General features: G+C 38.7%; 6 protein-coding genes and 1 pseudogene across 6 annotated transcripts; 3 read left to right on the top strand and 4 right to left on the bottom strand.

Annotated features, from left to right (window-relative positions):
- LOC18032588 (non-specific lipid-transfer protein-like protein At2g13820) lies at nucleotides 1–2,401 on the top strand. Its single transcript, XM_006419915.2, has 3 exons — nucleotides 1–823; nucleotides 906–968; nucleotides 1,150–2,401. The coding sequence occupies exons 1-3, from the start codon at nucleotides 502–504 to the stop codon at nucleotides 1,281–1,283; spliced, it is 519 nt and encodes a 172-aa protein (XP_006419978.1). The 5' UTR covers nucleotides 1–501; the 3' UTR covers nucleotides 1,284–2,401.
- A 1,030-nt stretch (nucleotides 2,402–3,431) lies between these two features.
- On the bottom strand, nucleotides 3,432–5,386 carry LOC18032282 (protein CDC73 homolog). Its single transcript, XM_006419910.2, has 3 exons — nucleotides 4,177–5,386; nucleotides 3,687–3,769; nucleotides 3,432–3,540 (listed from the first exon to the last, which is right to left on the bottom strand). Exons 1-3 carry the CDS (start codon nucleotides 5,186–5,188, stop codon nucleotides 3,448–3,450), a joined length of 1,188 nt encoding a protein of 395 aa, XP_006419973.1. The 5' UTR covers nucleotides 5,189–5,386; the 3' UTR covers nucleotides 3,432–3,447.
- A 2,866-nt stretch (nucleotides 5,387–8,252) lies between these two features.
- LOC18032677 (uncharacterized N-acetyltransferase p20) lies at nucleotides 8,253–9,017 on the bottom strand. Its single transcript, XM_006419908.2, has one exon. The coding sequence runs from the start codon at nucleotides 8,837–8,839 to the stop codon at nucleotides 8,282–8,284; it is 558 nt and encodes a 185-aa protein (XP_006419971.1). The 5' UTR covers nucleotides 8,840–9,017; the 3' UTR covers nucleotides 8,253–8,281.
- A 2,265-nt stretch (nucleotides 9,018–11,282) lies between these two features.
- On the bottom strand, nucleotides 11,283–11,890 carry LOC18032598 (uncharacterized N-acetyltransferase p20). Its single transcript, XM_006419907.2, has one exon. The coding sequence runs from the start codon at nucleotides 11,838–11,840 to the stop codon at nucleotides 11,283–11,285; it is 558 nt and encodes a 185-aa protein (XP_006419970.1). The 5' UTR covers nucleotides 11,841–11,890.
- A 396-nt stretch (nucleotides 11,891–12,286) lies between these two features.
- On the top strand, nucleotides 12,287–13,085 carry LOC18032337 (annotated as a pseudogene).
- An 837-nt stretch (nucleotides 13,086–13,922) lies between these two features.
- On the bottom strand, nucleotides 13,923–14,745 carry LOC18032406 (uncharacterized N-acetyltransferase YoaA). Its single transcript, XM_006419905.2, has one exon. The coding sequence runs from the start codon at nucleotides 14,596–14,598 to the stop codon at nucleotides 14,020–14,022; it is 579 nt and encodes a 192-aa protein (XP_006419968.1). The 5' UTR covers nucleotides 14,599–14,745; the 3' UTR covers nucleotides 13,923–14,019.
- A 420-nt stretch (nucleotides 14,746–15,165) lies between these two features.
- On the top strand, nucleotides 15,166–15,683 carry LOC18031590 (uncharacterized N-acetyltransferase YoaA). The gene has a single exon (XM_006419904.2). It carries the CDS (start codon nucleotides 15,166–15,168, stop codon nucleotides 15,679–15,681), a length of 516 nt encoding a protein of 171 aa, XP_006419967.1. The 3' UTR covers nucleotides 15,682–15,683.
- Nucleotides 15,684–18,862: the final 3,179 nt, after the last annotated feature.

Below are 18,862 nucleotides of genomic sequence, written 5' to 3'. Positions count from 1 at the left end.
TTCAGCTGTCCCCCACAGGGTATAGTCCTTAAATTTGCGGGGAATTTTCTGCTTTCTGAACTGGTTTCTGATTCTAAAATGTGTAGAAGTACAAAGTCAAATTGTACAAAAAGGTGGAGTTACAAGCAAGTTATGCTTTCCAGCTTGAGACTCAAAACTTCACAGTTGCATTATTGCCAAGAAAGGCCACTCAATAACTAGAAGTTGGTCACCAACATAGCCGCCAACTTCCTAAGTCACCTAATATAAGCCTTTGACAAGTCTCTAAAGTCTTAAGTTTGAAAACCTCAATAATCAATATTCATAATAATACAGTTAAGCGATAAGGAGTAGGAAAGTTGGTCGCCCACATTCCTGTCATTGCTGTTTGTGTCTTCTGTCATCCCTCCATATAAACCTCACTACTCTCTCTGCTCTCCCTCAAAAACCGAGCAAACTTCAGAAATTTGGGATATCTCCTTGTTGTATCGGCATATCCAGTACAAAACCAACACAATTACAATGGCATATAAAAGTTCAGCGGCTGGTCTGATTCTGATTGTGGTGACTGTGTTCTGGGCAGGAGCCACGGCTCAGTCATCAAGTTGTACAAATGTGTTAATCAGCATGTCACCGTGCCTCAATTACATTACTGGGAATTCATCAAACCCATCTTCCCAGTGCTGCCAACAGCTTGCTAGTGTTGTCCGATCATCACCACAGTGCTTGTGTGAGGTTCTGAATGGCAGTGGCTCTTCGCTGGGGATTAACATCAATCAGACGCAGGCTCTAGCTTTACCTGGTGCTTGCAATGTTCAGACTCCACCCATCAGCCGCTGCAATGGTAAGAATGAAATTAGAAATTCTCAGTTCAATCACAATCTCATGCAAACTTACCACTAACTGAAACCACCTGTTTGTTGCAGCTGCTTCTCCAGCTGACACTCCAGCTGAAGCACCAGAATCTCAAACTCCCGGCACTATTCCAGGTACTAAACAATCAACAACTTGATAAATTACAAATAAAATTACTGCCTTGCATTTGTCTTGAGTCTTGATTCTACTCATAACTTTAGTTATAGTGTTTAACCATGAGTCACAGTATCAGGGAGCATAACTTTTATAATACTAACAGCAAGATTTTAATACCTGTATTTTCTCTCCATTCAGGAACTGGATCTAAAACTATACCATCAACAGAAGGAGAACCCACATCAGATGGAAGCTCCATCAAGTTGTCATTTTCTCTGCTTGTTTTCCTGCTATTTGCAGCATCATATAGTTCAATCTTCACATTATACTGATTGCCCCAACATACTTTTGTGATTAGTACCATTGTATTCTATTTTTTATTATCGAGTTTTCTTTTGATTGAGTTTGTATGTGATAATTATTTTTCACGACCCTCAGGGGTTATATAGTTTTGTATCTACTGAAGAGGCTCCTGACTCTCTTCCTTCCTGAATAAAAGATTATTTCTGGCTTAAGAACTTAACAGATCAAGCCTTTTTAGGTATATATCATTTCCAATTCAAACAAAAGTCGATTCTGCCATTCGATAATGCCATGTAAAAATCTAATTGGAAAAATAAAATGATATAGAAGTATAAACATTTATGTGGGCATCACCTATGGAACCCTTGAAATAAATATCAAACGTGATCCATACACATTGCACAGGTCAAAACTATCATCAAATTACTCTAATGGTCAGAACAACATGTAACTAGTAGAGCATTCATACAGTCTAAACGAAACCTACTTGTAAATGGGGCATGCATATGCTTTAAAACACAAGCAACAATCAAAGAAGACAGATGACTTTACAGAACACTCAACTAACAAAATGGATTATGATCTTGAGTGAAGTTTTGAACTTCCAGCAAACACTTAGTACGATGACATATCAATCCAAGACTATTGTACACAGTAAATTAGCAACCAAACAAAGATAGGACATTTGATTTATTATAAACAAATCTGGCAAGGGCCAAATCAACATAATGGAAGAAAACTGTTTTAAGTTAGTAACTAATAACCCTAATACATGGGATTACTACGTGATAGAAATCTAACTCTTCAACTGATATAATTACTTGAAAAAGACATCCTTATCAACAGGAGATGAAAAAGACAAAACATTTGCAGAGAAAAATCATAACTATGACTGCAGCAACGAAATATCTCATGAAAGATGATGGTATATCCATATGACCACTTCATTTCCTTCTTAAACAAAGTCTGCACAAGCTCGCTTCATGCACAAGAAAATTCCCATTACATAGTCCGACAACATCCGGATAGCAAGCTCTGAGAAGATCAACTAAAAGTTAGCAGTTGCATCTGGTTTAAATGCTGCATTGAGCCCAGCAAAATTTGTCATCCAGAAGCAGAATCAGCTCTGATAAATCCTCTCTCACTGTGAAAACTGCAAAGAAAATTTAGCTGGTCTCAGTATCTCCATGTAGGAGTATTCGTCCAAAAAGAAACATAAATTTTCTAAATGTCTTCCACCAATCTACAGGTAGAGCATGATAAGAAGTTCATTTATGGTTACTCAACAAAGACTTATTTCTTGCAGTCCAAATTTTGACAGCCAAATTGGCACAGTTCTTAGTAATAAAGCCAATTTTAGCCACACAACAACATCAGTGCATGAAACACTGCAATGAATTATAAGAAAAGGATTCAAACTCTTAAATCTATGTATTCAACAAAACAGCACTTTACTTCCAACCTACCCATTTTTAGGAGTTAATTTGACTCCGTCAATTGTATCTTACAATCCTCGTATGTTATCTTACAATCCTCGTATGTTTAGATGCATTCTCAGAATCAAGGAGTAAATGTCACTACATTATGTGAGCTAATCCGCACACTAGAGAACCAAACTGTCAGACATGGATTTGCTTCAATATGAGCTGTAAAGTTTTGCTCTTCAAGACTGATTCTGGAAGTGGATTTTTTTTTATTACCAACAGGTTCAAACAAGTTAATTGTCAAGCTGAGCATTGACTTAAAGCTAGCTTGTTTCACATATCATCCTCAAACTTAAACCCCTGTTCAGGCAATACAAACACCAAACCAAATGAATGATTTAGCAAAGCCAAAAAGAGGGTGGTGACAAAGTCATTGCAAACACCCTGGATCTCAACTCAAAAGTTATTAAGCTAGGACAAAGCAGCTTTAGATGAGATATAATCAGATAATAACACCAATCTTACATATAGACTCATCCTTTGCTACAAATGAATGACACCTTAAATTCATTATCACCCTTCCGATGATCAAACTGAACTAAAGCGGACAGTAGACTACAAACCCACATCAACTGTACTAGCAAACTGAGTACCAACAGAGAGCCTTTAAAACAAACTAATAATATTGCAACAAAATTGCAAGCTACATCCGAAAGTCAGAATTTCAGCAAAATTTTGTATAAGCATACATACAAATATTCTTTGAATCTCAGGAATGTGACCGTGACCGCACAAATTCTTCTAGTCTGTCCCATACTTCCAAGGCTGCGGCCCTGTCTTGGTGTCGCTTGTTCTTGCTAATCTGCACATTTGAGGCATATTTTTAACCCGTGGGGGCTATGAAACTAAATTACAAAGATGTTAAAACTAACTCAACTCCACCAAGAAACACAGGCCTTACAGAACTTAGATCAGACACAAGCAGCTGAAGGGGAAAAGTTTACTCACTGAAATGATTTTTACATTCCACTGCTTCACAATCTTTGCAGACTCTACACTGTCATCTTCAAACCGCATGTAGAATCCAATAACTGTATAACATTAAAAGGATACCAATTAGCACAGATAAGTCTTCAAAAATCATATCAAAACATACCATATATCTCGACTCTCATTTTCTTAATCCAAATAATAAAATCAATTCTACATTGACCGTTGAAATGCAAAATCAACCTACTACACTAAACCATAAAAACCCTAAAAGAAAATTCAAATTTGACTTAAATAAAACTTCTTGTTAAACTGAATTTAAATTCCAAAAGTGCATAAGTACCACCATGTATGTCATTCCATTGAACCCCAGGTCACAATTCCTAACGCAAATAAAACAAAATATATTACCATTCCAGATTGAGACAACCAAATTAACCCAACCCTAGTAAAAATCAGAAATCAATGCAACCCCAAATCAAATTATATAGCTCAAATATCAACTTACTTTTATTAAAAATCTCAACATGATCCTTAAAAGGCCACTCCTTGAACTGCCACTCTTTCCCCAACACAAAAACTGCCACAACTCTATCCCAATCCTCGGACTTCATCGTGGACGGCTTATCCCTCACCTCATAAGCCTTCACCACCTGGTCCCTATCCCTACTGAACTTCTTCTGCACCGTCACACACTCGGGCCTCATCCCATTCATATTCTTCACCTTCACATCAGTAGGTATATAAACCCCGTCCTCCAAAAACTCCTTCACATTATAAATCGTTATCAAGGTCTGAGAAGCACTGGGCACCAGAATTATCGGCACTCCTTCACCAATCTTCCCACTTTTCAACTGCAACAACTTCGGCTTCGGATTCGCCTCATAAGCTTCATCACCAGCACCGCCGCCACCGCCTCCACCGTACCCAATTCCCCTCTCATCAACACCCATCAACCTATTCTTCGCAACCAATCCGTCCTTCCTCTGCTGCGACTCAATCCTCTGTCTCTCCTCCTCCCGCCTCGTCGACGAAACAAGCACGCTGTAAAAATCAATACCCTTACACTCCAACAACGCTTCTCTGTCCTTCAACGGCCTCTCACATGCTCTAATCAAACTTATATCGTCCAATTCCAAATCATCCCCGCCGCCGTCGGTCTCGACAATCTTTCCGTCGTTCAACACGTGGTCGTTGGCGATGACGGTTTCGATCTGGTCGGCGGAGTCGGTAACGCCGGTGAGGTACTCGTAGAGGGGTTTGCGGTCGGGGAGGGTGACGGCGGGGAGCTTGTTTGAGCGGGCTCTTTGAATGTAATCGGTGTGCTTGAGGTTGTAGTGTTTGATGAAATACACGACGGTTTGGAGAGTGTAGAGGTTGCCCTGCTTGGACCGGTAGGCGGTCTCGATCGAGCTGGGGAATGTGTAGTCCGACCCGAACAGGATTTCGTCGCCGGTTTGGGTGACCTTGTCGAGTTCGCTGCGAATTGTGAAGTCGCGGAGAGCCGATAGCGGGTCCATTGGAAGGTTGTGAAAGTACAAGGAAACGGGACTACTGAGAGACCCTGAGCGAACGAGGTAAGACAGATTACGCTTGCAGCTCCACACTCAGTACTAGATGGTCCTTTTTGTGCAGTACCTGGCTGCCGACTGGCGAGTGCTGACCCCTAACCAATTGATGTCATCACTAATTTATATTACCACTAGCCATTGGGCTCCCGATACCCGGTTAGATCGAGATTGTTATATAAATGTTGCCGATTTAATAAGCTATGCTAATTTTATTATTTTTTATACCAATATTTATTTATCTACTCAATCATATATAATAAAAGTTCGACAAATAAATTCAAGTTATCCAAAACCTATTTTCCATCCTTTGCTTCTCAAAAGGGAAAATGAGTATAAATGTATAATTCACCCGTTATTTGATGAAATTAAGTAAAATCTCTTTAATGTTTTAAAAACGAAATCCTGCTATTATAATACTGCTAATTTGTTATAAATTTTGCTAATATACCCCTTAAATTATTAATTAACAGATTTTAAATACACTCTCTTAATCATTTGCCTTAACCCAACAAAGCCGAAAGCAAGAAAATTCTTAATTAACAGACTCTTTAAATATTGTAATATTTTTTATAATAAAATAAATTTAAAATATACAAATGATTATTTCCCCCACTTTAAAACATCAATAAAATTTTATCCCATTTCAACAAATAATTGGGAGTCATTTCTCATTTTCCCCTTCTCAAAAATTTTGGAATTAGCCCTACAAAATTGTCTAAATGAGGTTAGACAATTTATTTATCTGGTTGCACATTTTCCAAAAAATAATTTATATTAACATCGTAAAAAGTAAATGGAGAACTCGAAACAATAAAAAATAAAATAAAATAAAAACAATATGTCGCCAAATGCATCTCCGCTGACACTACCGGCAGCCCTAAATTAAAGACCGCTTTTTTTAAAAAAAAAAAAAAATCTGAGTACATTGACAAACCCAAGAAATAACCAACTAGAGTCTCCCCCGAACTAAAAATTTTCTTCTAAATTAAATTACTTATTTAGTATAAGTAATTGATTTTAATATTAATTATATTTATTAAAACTCGTCGCAATTAATTTTATAAAGGCTCATATTAAAGTAAAAAAAACCTAATTTCTTGAAATAATTAAAAAGTTGCCACTTGGAATTTAATCAAATTAATTTTTCTATTTTAATCTAAAAAATAATTCAACTCATTAACTTCTTTTCTAATTCAACATCCCACATCAAAAATTGCAAAAGCCTACAAGAATTCAACGACGTTTCAGGTCTGCAAATCTCTAAGGCTTAAGACTAATAAATACAAATCATCTTCCAAGTTAGCCGGACAAAACAATCATCTATCTTCTAATTAAGTTTCAACAGATATTCTAAATTCTTTATTTTCTATTCATAATTATCATTTCATATGATTATTTTTGTTAAGTTATGAAGCAATAATTTAATTATTAATTTATGAATGATAAGTGTAAAAATATACTAAATTAATTTCAAGTCTTGTATTTTTGTTTCTATTAAAGTTGTTGAAAACTTGAATTAAGGCTATTATTATAAAGATTATCATTATTTTTTATTAAATTAGTTTTATTATCTTATTGCTAGATACAAACATTGTTAATAAGGATAGCTCCCTCCCAATAAATTATCTGGGTCTGTGTCTGAATAAGTCTAAATTTAACTAAAATCTAAATAAATTTGAATGAAAATATCTAAATGATATGTTATTTCTCTTTTTCTAACATCTGAACAGAAAAATTTTAAAATTAATAGTAAACATAAATATCTTTTTAAGTGGTGCATATATTTATTCTTCACATTTTAGAAATTTAACAAGTTGATTAGTTTGATAGCATTAAAATAATAATAATAATAATAATGCTATCTTGTTTCTTAATTTAATTTTGTAATAAAAGATGCAATTGCAACATAAACTTTTTAGTCTTTCATTATAAAGTTAACACTATTGTTTTAGTTTTGATTCATTACAATGAACAATAATCTAATTTGTTTAATATTTTAGTTTAGTTAATGTTATCTTATGAATAAAAATTTAAAGTAATTAAAAAAATAACTTTAAGGATAATACAAAAATATTAGATTTATACATCATATAAGAAATACATAACTTATTAAGGGTATTTTTGAGATTTGAAATTAACATTTTTCATTTAAATTCTAGACTTTAAATAAAAATAGACCTTTTTTTTCAATTCAAATAAAATTATATAAAAATAAATAAACAGTATAAAATAAATAAATATCTGAAAAAAATTAAATTCATACTTAAAAAACAAACGGCACCGTACGTGTGTATTCAATGGTATAATCAATGCCACTGTGTTGCCACCATTAATTAAATTTTGAGCAAAGCCAGAACCAATTTGGATATTAAGCACTCTGTAAGTCCGTATCCATCCCTTCGATATGTTTTGACCAAATGAAAATCACAAAGCCAGCCAAGCGACCCCATTAGCGATAGTGGTTTCGACGTGGGGCCCGAACTCAATCTAGTTGTAGGAATCGTTTTTGCCGATGAGGTAATCGAAGACCGGTTTGCGATCGGGGAAGGGGATACCATGGGTGCGGGAGCTCTGCCTGTAATCGGTGTGCTTGAGGCTGTGGTTTCTGATGGAATCGATAAGATTAGGGTTTGGAGAGATGCTTGGACCGGAATGCGGTTTCCATCGAGCCGGATCTGAGCCAAGCGGAATTCCGTTACCGGTTTGGGAAACTTCGTCGAGGTCCCCGCGGGTCGTGAAGTCGGGGTTAGCGGGTCCATCGACAGTGTTTTAGATTAGAGTAGGAAGAGAATAATAACTTACAAATTTATTTATGGTAATATTATTTGCGCGTAAAATTTTTGGTAAACATGCACAAAATTACTAAAAGGCAAGAAACATTTTTTTATTAAATAGCAAACTTATTTATTTTATTATTTTATTCTCATTCAATTTATTTGGTCAGTAATTCTGGTAAGACTTAAAATTTTAAGCAGATGTGATCAAGGAAATTAAATAAATAAACAGAGCATTTGCTTGGAGAAACAAAACAAATCATCATAATCAAATTCTGGGATCGGTAGAGAGAAGACTAAACATGATCGTGTCTCTAGTTTTACCCTTGTGAATGAAATACTTTCTCAAAACACCTTCTTGCATGAACCCAGCCTTGAGCAGCACCTTCTGTGACCCAACGTTTTCAACATCTACAAGAGCCTCAAGTCTCTCCAGATGCGGCCACTCGGCAAATATCGCGTCACTCGCCATCTTCACAGCCCTTGTTGCAATCCCTTTGCCCCAGTACTTCGACCCCAGAACATACCCAATTTCACCTCTACATTTATCATTACCCTGGTTTGCTGACACTGAGATGGCTCCGATTGCCCTGTTATCAACGCAAATTGCCATGAACCACGGGTGAGGTATGACTTTATTTTCGATGTGTTTGATGCCTTGTTCTCTGCTGGTGTAAGGTCCATAGCTGCAAAAATGTGTCACTTTATCATCACTTGCCCACACCATGAAATCATCGACGTCTGAAAGGTCCATTGGCCTCAGAGAGATATCGGAGAGTTCCCCATCGCCTTCTTTTATGGTTGATGCCAAAGAATTATCCTCCATGGATGCTCCTTCAATAGCTTAACTCTATAATTGATCATAATACGCAACTTACTGGAAGGCTATATATATAAGAAAGGGAAAAGATAGGCAGAATGGGGACCAGAAGAAACTGCTTGGAAACTAAGTTGAAAAGCAAATGATATGTGGTCATTACTCATCGAATGTAAGTGGCTGCCCTTTTTGACCACTTCAGAAAACTAAAATAGAAGGATCTTAAGAGTTAAGTCTTTACTTTATGTGAGTTCTTTGCATATGATTGCTTAGTACTTAAGATACCAAATTAACCATCCAATCAAAAGCGGTGACAATGTAGTAGGAGTGTTTAGAATCCAATCCGATCCGCTCAATCCGTGAAAATTCGATCCGTATAAATTCGATTTGTGAATCCGTGGATTGGATATGGATTGAAAATTTAAAAATCTGCAGTCGATGGATTAGATATGGATTTACTTCTGTAAATCCGTAAAAATCCGTGAATCCACAAAAAAAAACAAATATATATATATATATATATATATATATATATATATATATATATATATATATATATATATATAGTTAAAAAATTATTATAAATTTAATTAAAGAATATTATAATTGTGACATTACATAGTTCCATAAGCACTATAACATATCTTAGCAATTACCCAATAATAATATTAAATAAAAAATAATAAAATAATCAAATATAACTTGTAAAAATTATAAAACAAAATAAAAGCAAAGTCACCCAAAAGCAAAATAATAGAACGTCAAGTCACCAACAATTTACAAACAAAAAACTCTAAGCTTCTCTGTCGTTACACGCACTAGCAACTCCCAATACTGGTTCGATACACTCTCAACACCGATTTGAAGGACGTCAGCCGCGTGATTCCAGCGAGAGCAAGCCATCTTCTTCCTCGAGTCCGTCGAGCCACTTCACAATCACTGGTTCCAGCCAAACAATTGCACTATCACAACCTTCAAGATCGCCACCCGTACTTCTCTTGGTTCCCATCGCTGACGGCTCCATAATCACTACTTTTTGACAAGTGCAATAGCCCTAGGGATGGCAAACAGCGGGCCTGGGCCGGGCTATTTCAAGCCCATGTCCAGGCCCTCTGTTAGTTAAGTGTATGGGCCTAGGCCTGGGCCGGGCTTGGGCTTTAGTTACTTATTTTAAAAATTTTAAATTATTGTAAATTTGAAATAAATTAATGATCAACAAGTTATTACAATCATAGATAAATTAAAGAAAATCAATATTTCAAATTAAAATAATAAATAAAGCAAATAAAAACTCATAACTTTAATTTTCTTTAATACTAGATTTTCTAATTCAAACGCTCTCTTAATTAATTGACACAAAAGAGAGAATTTAGTATCATAATTTTAGTTTTTTTGAATCATAATTGATTTATAAGTTAATAATTTAAGTTTTCTTTTTTATTTTTAAATTATTTTCAATTTTAATTATATTATTCTAATTTATAAAATTATTTTTTTTAAAAGTAGTGGGCTTGGGCTTTGTCCAGACTTTTTTTCTTGGGCCCTTGCCCAGGCCCTCATGGGTGAGGGCCGGGCCTAAACCTGCGTGCTTGGGATGGGCCCGGGCGAGCTTGGGCCGGCCGGGGCTTTTTTGCCAACCCTAAATAGCCCTGGTGAAGGATCAGACTATGTTTAGTTTCAGAAACTTCGTCATTTCAATTAATTGTGGTTTTATTTGAACAATTAATTTTAGTGTTATATTAATGTATTATTGTAACTTTATTTGAACAATTAATCTTAGTGTATTATATTTTGAAACTTTAAACGTATTATTGTAGGTTTATTTGAGCAATTAATCTCGATGTGCTATATTTTGAAACTTTAAATGTATTATTTTAGTTTTATTGAAACAATTAATTTGTTTAAATTTTATTCATTTTTAAATTTAATTGGTAGTAAAATTATTTTTATATTAGATTTTTTTTTAATTTCATTAGTTCATGGATTGGGGTGAACTAAAAATTTTTAATTCGGAAACTAATGCGCAAAATGGTGGATTGGATATGGATTAAGTTAAATCCGCATCTGATCCGCAGACGTATGGATTTGATATGGATTGAGTTAAATCCGCATCCAATCTGCAGATGTATGGTTTGGATTTGGATTGAGTTTAATCAATCCGTGTATTGGATTGGATTGAAAAATTATAATCCGCAAAATTATGGATCGGATATGGATTGATGTCTAATCCGTAAAATCCGATCCGCGAACACCCCTACAGTGCAGTGCCAATAAAATAAGGACGCCATCATCAGTTATCGAGAGTTTATAATCAATGCCAGATGATGCAGACAGAACCCACATTTGTATGTTAAATAATATGATTTATTGATTTAAGGGGAAAAACCCAACAAAGGATGCACATTACACATTACAAAGGCAGATAAATTTTTTTTCCCCTTTTAACGGATGATCAAGTTTTAGGATCAGTGGAGAGAAGGCTAAACACTACCATGTCTTTGGTGCTTCCCTTCATGATGAAATACTTCCCGAGAACACCCTCTCTCTTGAACCCAGCCTTCTCCAGCACTCTTTGTGAGGCCACATTCTCAACATCTACTACAGCCTCAAGTCTCTCCAAATGTGGCCATTCATCAAATATTGTCTTAGTCACTATCTTCACAGCCTGCGTAGCAATCCCTTTGCCCCAGTACTTTGAGGCCAAAACATAGCCGAGTTCCGCTCTACACATATCATTGCCTGAATTCGGTCTCACTGAAGTAGCACCAACTGGCCTATTGTTTACGCAAATTGCCCGGAACCACGGGTGCTGTGGAACTTTGGTTTTGATGTAGTTTATGCCATCTTCTTTATTAGTATATGATTCCCAAGGGCAGAACCGAGCCACTTTAGGATCACTAACCCACACCATGAAATCATCAATGTCTGAAAGTTCTAATGGCCTAAGAGAGATGTGAGACAATTCAACAAAACCGTTTTTCATGTATGATTCCGAAGAATCACTCTCCATGATTTGTAGTTTTTACAATGATGGGATGGTATTAATTGAGGTTTTGGGTATGCCACCCCAAGAAGTTAGATTGGCTCAAGTAAAGATGATGAGTTTATAGAAAAAGAACAACTTATTAAAAAGAAGATATATTATACCAATTGGTTGGAGCTTGCCTTATGCAATTAAAGAATGACCACAAGCAATTACCTGGAAGGAATTAAAGATCGTGACAATTGGTTTCAAAGTTTTCCTGGTGGTCAACCTTGCCTTTGCTTGGAGTGGGGAGCAAGTTTATATGTTTGTTTTTTATTTTTTATTTTTTAAATTTCTTCTATAGTCTCTCTTTCCATTGGTTTGATTAGGCGCAAGAAGTCCGTCTATAAATACTATAATAGTGATTCTCATAGTCATTGACAGTTCAATTTGATTTCCATAATATCGAAGCTATACGGTGATATCCATATTCATTTTGTCTACATTCTACACATCTCTATCTGTCAGCTCCAATTCCAAAGAGAGAGATGGTTTCTCTCAAGCTCCAAAAACGGCTCGCAGCGAGCATGCTCAAGTGCGGCAGAGGGATGGTCTGGCTCGATCCAAATGAAGTCAACGAAATCTCCATGGCCAACTCACGCCAGAACATCAGGAAGCTGGTCAAGGGTGGTTTTATCATCAGAAAACCAACCAAGATTCACTCCCGTTCACGAGCTCTACGGATGAAGGAAGCTAAGAGGAAGGGTCGCCACTCTGGATATGGTAAGCGCAGAGGTACGAGAGAAGCAAGGCTGCCGACAAAAATCCTGTGGATGAGAAGGATGCGTGTTCTCAGGCGCTTGCTCCGCAGGTACCGGGAAGCAAAGAAGATTGACAGACACATGTATCATGACATGTACATGAAGGTGAAGGGTAATGTATTTAAGAATAAGCGAGTTTTGATGGAGAGTATCCACAAGTCCAGGGCTGAGAAGGCTAGGGAGAAAATTCTGTCTGACCAGCTTGAGGCTAAACGGGCAAAGAACAAGGCAAGCAGGTAGAGGAAAATTGCTAGGAGTGAGGAACGTTTAACCAAGGGGCCTGGAGGAGCACCAACAACCGCACCACCTGCTGCTGCATCTCGGTCAACTGAGGTACCCAAAAAATTTAAAAGCAGAACGCCAGACAAAGCAGTGAAGGCTTAATTTTGACCCTACATAGCCTGCGTCCTCAGTTACTGTGGCAAGTGGCAAGAGCAGTTTAATTAAACCAAATGTTCTTTTTGGTTTCTTTTGGACCTTGTTGCTTAAATATTGAAAATGAAAGCAGATTTCTTCATATTTGGCTTACTTCCATGTATTTTATTTTTTTATTTTTTATTTTTTATTTTTTATTTTTTTGGGTTGTTGACTGGTTTTTATATACGTGGGTTTTGGCCATAAAACAAAAAAGCTTATTGCAAATGGTACAAAAGAATAATGAAACAAAAAAGATTAAAACAAAAAAGCTTATGAAAAATGGTACAAAAGGATAAGAAACAAAAAAGATCACAAATTCTCAATCACACGGTATAATATTGTTCATGTACCTTGATCTGATTGGATATATAAGTCGAGGACAGGGCTAAGCCACTGATCGGTGCTGATTGCTAGTCGGCTATGCTTTAGGATCAAAGTATTGAAGCCAAGGCATTACCACAAGCGTGAGAAGAGTTTTTTTTTCTTTACCTTTCTTCTTCTTTGGCTCTTACTGTTCTTATAGAGCTATTAGATATGGAGAGACTGGAAGCTCTTGTTGATATTGATAATATGGATTTAGAAGGGCATTGAAAGAGGCCGGAATTCTGAACAGAAAGACAATTGATGCTACAGCGTTTATCTTGTATTGCTCAGATTTTTGTTGTAACAATATTCATTTGATTATTTATTTATTTATTTAACTTATTTATTCATTTATTTTTTGGTGATAAAAACGTTTTGAACTTTGCTTCTCTTCATTAGTGTTCAATAAGATGTGAATCTTGATGTTAATTGCATGAAAGTTTGATCAAATTTATGAGTCCATGATTTCATTAAGTACAAAAGAGATGATTCATCGTGACATGCAAGAACCTTATTCTTTTCTAAATGAACTGAAAAAACTTGACACTAAAATCAAATATGTTCATCCTAATCAATGCAAGTAATAGAGAAAACAAGATTAAAAAGTACAAATTTGCAAGCGATCAGTTTCTGGGATCAGTAGACAGAAGGCTAAAGATGACACAGTCTCTAGTTGTTCCCTTCAAAATGAGATACTTCCTAAGAACAGCTTCCCTTTTGAATCCAGCCTTCTCCAGTACCCTCTGTGAGCCTGCATTATCAACAACTACTAAAGCCTCAAGTCTCTCCAAATGTGGCCATTCATCAAATATAGTATTAGCTACCATCTTCACAGCTTTTGTAGCAATCCCCTTGCCCCAGTAGTCAGCAGCCAAAACATAGCCAAGCTCTCCTCTACACTTGTCATTCCCCGAATTCGCAGTCACTGAAATAGAACCAACTGGCCTATTGTTAACGCAAATTGCCCTGTACCAGGGGTGACGAGAAACTGTGTTTTTGATGTAGTTGATGCCATCTTCTTTGCTTGTGTAAGAATCAAACGAGCAAAAACGAGTCACCTTATCATCACTAGCCCACACCATGAAATCATCAATGTCCGAAAGGTCTAGCAGCCTAAGAGATATAACCGACGACAATTCGATGTCGCTTTCATTGCCTCCCTTGCCTTCATTTATAGTTAATTTCTGGAGTTCTTCTTCCATTTTTACTCTTTATCAAGATTTGATTAGCAATACCAAGTTGTGTTGGCTAACAGGAGGTGATGATTTTACTAACTTAAAAAGAGGTCAACTGATGAGTGCGTGCTTTGCTTTGTATATTATAAGAGAATAGCTGGAAGAAATTTCCAGGCTTTGGTTGCTTGGAGTGGAGAGCAAGTAGGTTTGTTTTATTTTTAATATTGGCCCCTTGTGCGGAGATAAAAATTACGCGTGTGGAATTATGGCCGCCGTTGTTGACTACTTCCCCAAGGCAATTAGACAATTCCTAAGAGGAGGGTGCTTTCCGTGTTGACGTCGACCGAGAAAATTTCAACACTTGTCTTTTTATCTTACTTACTTTTATCTAGTTACAGCGTAGAAGTTATCGTTTACTGGTTATTTGTTTTATCATTTAAGGAGTATTAATGTATTATGCTGTAATGTTTTACCTTCTCACTTTCTGTATTCTTTGGTTAAAGACTTAAAGGTCCCGAAATCGCACTGAACCATAACATTGTTTTATGTTTGGAAAATAACCATAACCACTCTGTCCCAAAATCACCAGCTTCAATGGACCCGTCTAGAATTTCCCTCCGTCCATACAATCTTTCGGATGTAGATGACTTCTTATTATGGGCTAGTGACGATAGAGTAACAAGATATCTTAGATGGGACACAATTACTTCCAGGGAAGAGGCATTAGCATATCTTGAAATGGTTGCTATACCACACCCTTGGCGCCGGTCCATTTGCTTGGACGACCGTTCAATTGGCTATATCTCGATCAAACCAGAATCTGGTGATGATCGATGCAGAGCCCACATAGGTTATGCTGTGGCTGCAGAATACTGGGGCCACGGGATGGCCACATTGGCATTGAAAATGGCTGTTTCAAAGGTGTTTGATGAAATCCCAGATTTGGTCCGGCTGCATGCTTTGGTAGAATTGGAGAATAAGGCCTCTCAAAGAGTGTTAGAGAAAGTTGGGTTCGTGAAAGAAGGTCTGTTAAGGAAGTACGGGTTCTGTAAAGGTGAAATTAGAGACATGTTTGTTTATAGCTTCCTTTCGACTGATAAACTTCTATAAGATAATGAAAAGGAGCCTACTCCTTTATGTCTTTTGTGTTCATCTGTACTAAAAACTTATTGAATTTCAGTACAGCTCATCTATAATAATTTAATAAACATTAGAATCGATTTGTTGATGCGAGATTCTGGTTACGCTCTTTCTACAATCAGGATATCTGCTCGATCAACCTCACCTCGATCAGGATCTCTCCTCGTATGCTTTCTTCTCCAAGTATTCCTGCGTCCACAGAAACAAGTCAGAGCACGCCGGTTGTTTTCCCGGCGTAAATCCTCCGAACCTCAAGTCAGATATGAAGGCTCTAGGAACACTTGCCACAGATCTTATGGCTTTTTGGTAGTTTTCTCTTCTTCAGAATTTCCTTAATCTCTGTTATAATCTCAAAATTGCTAACCCTTTTACCTTCGTTGGCTACCTTTTTATAAGCTACTTCTGAGCTCGAGCCTCCCCTCAATTCGCGCTCGTTATCCTCTCACCTCTCGAACGTGGACTCCCCATTTCCGTAGTTGTGGGTGGTTGCGTGGCCTTCGTGCCTAGATTCTCGGATTGGAGAGCATGCCTCGCCAACCTTCATTGACCGGGTCTCCTCAAATCAACACTTAGCAGGAATACAGCAGAAATGGCTTTATGCTTCTTACAGGAAATTGGCCTCGCGGATGACGTGCTCGTGGATGAGCAGGATATTCCTGCTCCTGCTCCCCCGGATACCAGGCTCTTACGGGACACACCGGTTCGCAGAACTCTGCCATCAGATATCTGTTCATCATGCCTGGTCTCGTCGACGTATTTCTCCCAAACATCGGTCCCCCAGTTTCTGGTGTTGGGTAATGTAGTGGACCAGCAGTAGAAACTTGACAGTACTTGCTCGCGTGGGATTGGAAAAGGCTGCCAAGAGTCATATCGTATTTAATTGCGGACGAGGTGATGTGGCAGAAATCTGCCCCTCTATTCGAATTTCAAACCAACGGTTACGAGGCCCTTGGGATTTGGTGCCGTTAAATGCTGGCAACCCAAGAGTCCGTCCCCATTAGGAAACCCAAATCCTCTTGAACGGTAAATTCATCATTCACTCCGTCTCCGTCTCTGTTTCTCCGGCAAAGAAGTTCCGGCATAAAGGCCTCCATCTCTGTCTTTCACCGACTGAACCATTACTTCATGTATTTCTTCTATCTCCTTAGTCTCGGATAGTTGTAGATAATTTCTCTTCTCTTTTGTTTGGGTAGTAGTTGGTGGTGGTGGTGTTGTGGTTAGAGCTTAGGGAATGTCGAAAGGCAAAGAGAAGGTCCTTGAGGTTGACGATGATGAGTTGGACTTCCTGCTAGTCTGTTCACCGATCCTGCTTTTGACCCCGGGATCCCCTTAGAGCCCATTAGATATAGTGTTGGCACTAGCGCTAGGAGGATGTCCCCCCAAACAACCTCCTCGAGCGGAAATAGCGATGAAGAGGGGTTTTCTGGCTCGAAGAACACCCTGAGTGAGGGTCGAGGAGATGATTCTGGTGAGGTGTCCCTATCAGGAGCGTCGCCACCAAAAGGGCGGAGTACGGTAGGAGGTAGAGCCCTATCGCGGGACTACGCTATTGATTATATGACGTGCACGACCACGTTTGACGAACTCGCTGACCTCCGGCTTAGGTATAGTATTCCTGGTGAAATACTTCTTAAGGTCCCAGGAAAGAAGGATACCTCTAGCATGCCTCCTAGGGGATATGTTACCTTATTTTTGGAGAGTTTTAGGCACGGGCTGAGGTGTCCCTTGCAACCCTACTTTGTCCGGATTCTTAACGGGCTAAACCTAGCTCCTGGTCAGCTGAACCCCAACGGGTGGAGAGTGCTCTCTGGTCTGTTCATACTGTGGGACAGATGTTGCCAAAGTGAGCCCACGGTCGATGAGGTGAAGCACTTGTACCAGTTGAAAAGCAGCCCCAAAGACGCTGGCTGGTATTACTTCCAATCAAGTACCAAGACCAGGAAACCCATAACCGATCTTCCTACTGGTGGTGGTGGGAATTGGAAGAAGAAGTTCTTTTTCGCAGGGGATCCCTGGGGTCAAGTTGCACAGGTTGATGGGCAGGACTTCCGCATCCCACCCCGTTTCGTGGTCCCAGGTTGCCTGCTCGTATTAGATGTCTTGTCTACCTTGTTGTTTGCACTTTACTCGTTTATCTCTAATCAAATGTTTGTTTGTGTTGCAGGTTCTTGGGGTGTTCACTTCCCGCTCCAACCTGATCAGCTCAAACAGGTCGAGGCTGTACTAGCCAACTCCTGCCCGAGTCGAGAGCTAATAACTGTTTACAACTTACTCGAGTCTCGCTTGGTACTCCCTGGCCATAAGATGGAGGACGCTGTGATTGGGGCTCTGAACAGGAAACGTTCTCGACCTCAAACCACGAAGAGGGACCACAACAAGGACGCCCCTTCTGCAAAACGGGCCAACATCGTGCAGCAAGTCTCTCCCTTGAAGACTTTACCTCCTGCTCCTGCCAAAGTCGGGGAAACTAGTGGAGCAGCCACAGATCCTGCTTCCTCTTCTCCTCCTGTCGGGTCTCGATCTCGCTTACACTTGGTCCCCTATCTCAATGAGTTATCTAAACTCGTGAGCAAGAAGGACATGGAGGACTTTGACGGCTGCACCTTGGGTGAGCTGGTGGGGGCCATGCAGTATAGCGCTTTCCACCTCAGCTACATGACCACCTATTACAAGGCTAAGGTTGGCCGCTACGACCGGAAGATGAAGGAGGACATTCAATCGGCGACGACCAGAGCTGACGTTGCCGAGAAAAAAGTAAGGGAGCTGAATGTTGAGAACCTCAAGCTGATAGGGCAAGAATCTCTTGCTCAAGCAAAAGCCATTACCCTCGAGGAGGAGCTGACCAAGGTCAAGGAGGATCTTCAAAGACAGAAGGCTATGTATGAGGCTCAGCTCGAATCTCTTCGCGGTTCCCACCGGGCTCAGGTCGAGAACTTAGAGAGGGAGACCGACAACCAATACAACCAGGGACTTCGGCATTCCTATCGTTGCATCATGGCCGTCCTCGGGAAGCAGCACCCTGATATGAAGATAGATGACCTTGCAGCTGGTGTTGCTCAACATATGGACGAGGAGGCGGCCAAGGAAGATGCCAAAGGGGTAGAGCCGATCGTGATTGATGAGGAAAACTCTCCTCCTCGTGCAGTCCCTA

The sequence above is a fragment of the Citrus clementina genome, unplaced genomic scaffold (genome assembly GCF_000493195.1).
Source record: "Citrus clementina cultivar Clemenules unplaced genomic scaffold, Citrus_clementina_v1.0 scaffold_9, whole genome shotgun sequence".
Taxonomy (NCBI): Eukaryota; Viridiplantae; Streptophyta; class Magnoliopsida; order Sapindales; family Rutaceae; genus Citrus; species Citrus x clementina.
The sequence above is the reverse complement of the archived record's forward strand: the minus strand, read 5'-3'. Positions and strand labels throughout refer to the sequence as shown.